Raw genomic sequence first — 2,960 nt, forward strand, 5'->3', positions numbered from 1 at the left:
TTTTTTTTTTTAAAAAATTATGAAACAAACATTTCAGTCATAAATATTGTCAAAACTAGATTTTTCAATAAAATAAAATATAAATTTTAAGTAGATTCTTTGATAATTCTCACAGAATTTCACAAAATCGATTATGGATGATTTTTATGATTTAAAAAAAAAAAAAACGTTTAGTTTCATTTGTTGGTCGAATTGGTTTATTCACGTGTTCGCGACAAATCATCACTATAAGTGATGAGCATTGGAGGGATGCATAAAATCTCAAGTACGAGGACAACATTGGCAATAGAATGAAAGTGGGTATGCCTTTGTGGGTTGAATCAGGTTATTCACATGTTCAACACATAAACCCATTACGCACCTCGTTAGATCAGATCAAATCGATTTTTTTTTTTTTTGAAGTGAAAATATATTCATTAAACCAACCAGGAAAACATACAAAGAGCCTGCAAAGCAAGACAAAGAAACATTAACTACACATATCAAATTGCATATCAGATTGCAGAAAAGACAGAATAAAGGGAGGGGCAACGCCCTTCCATATTTGACAATTTCCAGTTCTTCTAGCATGTTGTGCGAGCTCATAGGCCACTGAATTGTATCTTCTACTTAAGTACTTGAAATGGCAAGATTCAAAAGACTCACAAACTTGGTGAATTCCCTGAATGAGGTGGCCGAAAATGCTCCCTGTAGCTTTATCGTTAACTGCTTGAATAACTGTCAGAGCATCGGATTCAACAATAATCCGAGGCAGCTGAAGCTCTTGAGCAAAAAGGACACCTTGCTCCAAAGCAAAAACTTCCGAAAGCTCTGCAGAAAAATAGGACTGAAGCGGCAAGCACAGAGCAGCCACTACTTGACCATTGGAGTCTCTAATAACCACACCCATACTGGAAGAACCTTCTTGTTCTGAAGAAGCACCATCAACATTAACTTTAAAAGCTCCAGGAGGGGGTGGGCTCCAACTAGAAGAGGCAGGTCTTACTAAGTCAAAATCCCAACTAGCAGAGCATGTAAATTCTTCCACAACATTTCTTGCTCTATGCCAAACATGGAGAGGAGAAAGACCACCATCCTTATGCAAAATATTATTTCTGTTAGACCATATGGCCCAAGCCGTGGCAAAGAAGATCTCCAAATCTTGAAGAGTTGAGTGAGAGAGGATAAATAGAGCCGAGTCAAGGAAGGAATTTTTAAATCCTTGAGTGTGAAGAGGATTTTCAAGCCAAAAGTCCCAAACCAAGGAAGAGAAATCACATCTAAGAAGAGCATGATCAACAGATTCAGCATCATTTCCACAAACAGGGCAGGCCATATTTTGAGAAATCCCTCTTCTATAAATGGCTTCCATCGTAGGGAGACCATTGACACAGGCTCTCCAAGCAAACACCTTTATTTTTGTTGGCAAGTGGAGATGCCAAAGCCGCTTCCACAATGGCTTACAAGGATCCCCATTAGAACTTTCACCACAATCATTTGCTCCCATCAGACCGTGGGCTACATGATAGGCACTTTTGACTGAGAATTCTCCACGCCTATTTCCAATCCAGATTATTTTGACTTTTGGAAGGGTGCGGCTTAGAGGAATCTTCAAGATTGTTTCTGCTTCGAACGGGAGAAAGGTTGCCCTAACCAAATCCACATTCCACCATTTTGTCATTGGGTTTATGAGAGATGAGACCATTGGGAATTCAGGGATAACATTTGGGGGGGAAATGACCTTGTAGGTGGACGGGGTTGGCATCCATTTGTCATCCCATATATGAATTAGTTTCCCGTTACCCACTCTCCAACGAGTTCCCTCTCTAATAATGTCAAGGCTGCTGTGAATGCTTCTCCAGGAGTATGATGGGGAGTTGCCAAGCTTAGCGTTTAGGATATCTCCAGCAGGGAAATATCTTGATTTGAGAATCCTAGCCACAAGAGAGCTTGGGTTTTGTAGAATTCGCCATAACTGCTTAGCAATCATTGCTTTGTTAAAAGCTTGTAGATCCCTGAACCCCATTCCACCGCTTGCTTTCTGTTTGCACATTGTTTTCCAGCTCACCCAGTACATCTTTGTTTCTTGCTGCCTTTGGACCCACCAGAAACTTCTCATCATACTCTCAATTTCTTCACATAGGCTTTGGGGAAGAAGGAAGCACCCCATAGTGTATGTGGGAATGACTTGAGCAACTGCTTTTATAAGGATTTCTTTACCCCCCATAGAGAGAAGTTTACCCTTCCACCCGGCTAACTTTTGTCCAATCCTCTCTTTGAGAATAGAGAAGATTTGTCTCTTCGATCTACCAATAAAGGATGGGAGGCCCAAGTATCTCGTATGTCTAGAGTCTTGCATATGGCCAAGAGTAGCAAAGATCTCATCCTTGACTTCTTGAGATGTATTGGGGCTAAAGAAAATGGAGGATTTCTTGGTATTAATTTTCTGGCCCGAGGCTTCCTCATAGTTTTGGAGGATTTGCTTCAAAACTCGACATTCCTCAACACTAGCTTTGCAGAAGAGGATGCTATCATCCGCAAATAACAAATGAGTGACTCTTGGACAGCCCCTACATATAGAAATGCCTGTCCAACTATGGTTTCGGGCTGCCTCGTGAATAAGAGCAGAAAGCCCTTCAATACAAATAAGGAAGAGAGTTGGGGAGGATCCCCTTGCCTAAGCCCACGAGAAGGAGTAATATTCCCACAAGCAGCCCCGTTTATTAAAACAGAATATGATACCAAGGTGATACACCTCATAACAAGATCCACCCACTTGGAACTGAAGCCTAGTTTCTCCATAACCGCCTTAATAAAGCACCACTCAACTCTATCAAACGCCTTACTCATATCGAGTTTGGCAGCCATGTAGCCCTCTTTGCCTGCATTTTTGTGGTTTAGAAAGTGCATTAACTCAAACGCCACAAGCACATTGTCAGTAATAAGCCTGTAAGAGGTGAAAGCACTTTGGTTTTCAGAAA

General features: G+C 41.1%; 1 protein-coding gene across 1 annotated transcript; it reads right to left on the reverse strand.

Moving 5' to 3' along the window:
* Positions 1 to 469: 469 nt before the first annotated feature.
* Positions 470 to 2,149, reverse strand: LOC115953156. The gene has a single exon (XM_031070687.1). The coding sequence runs from the start codon at positions 2,147 to 2,149 to the stop codon at positions 470 to 472; it is 1,680 nt and encodes a 559-aa protein (XP_030926547.1).
* Between the last annotated feature and the right edge of the window lie 811 nt (positions 2,150 to 2,960).

This window comes from Quercus lobata, chromosome 1 (assembly GCF_001633185.2).
Source record: "Quercus lobata isolate SW786 chromosome 1, ValleyOak3.0 Primary Assembly, whole genome shotgun sequence".
Lineage (NCBI taxonomy): Eukaryota > Viridiplantae > Streptophyta > Magnoliopsida > Fagales > Fagaceae > Quercus > Quercus lobata.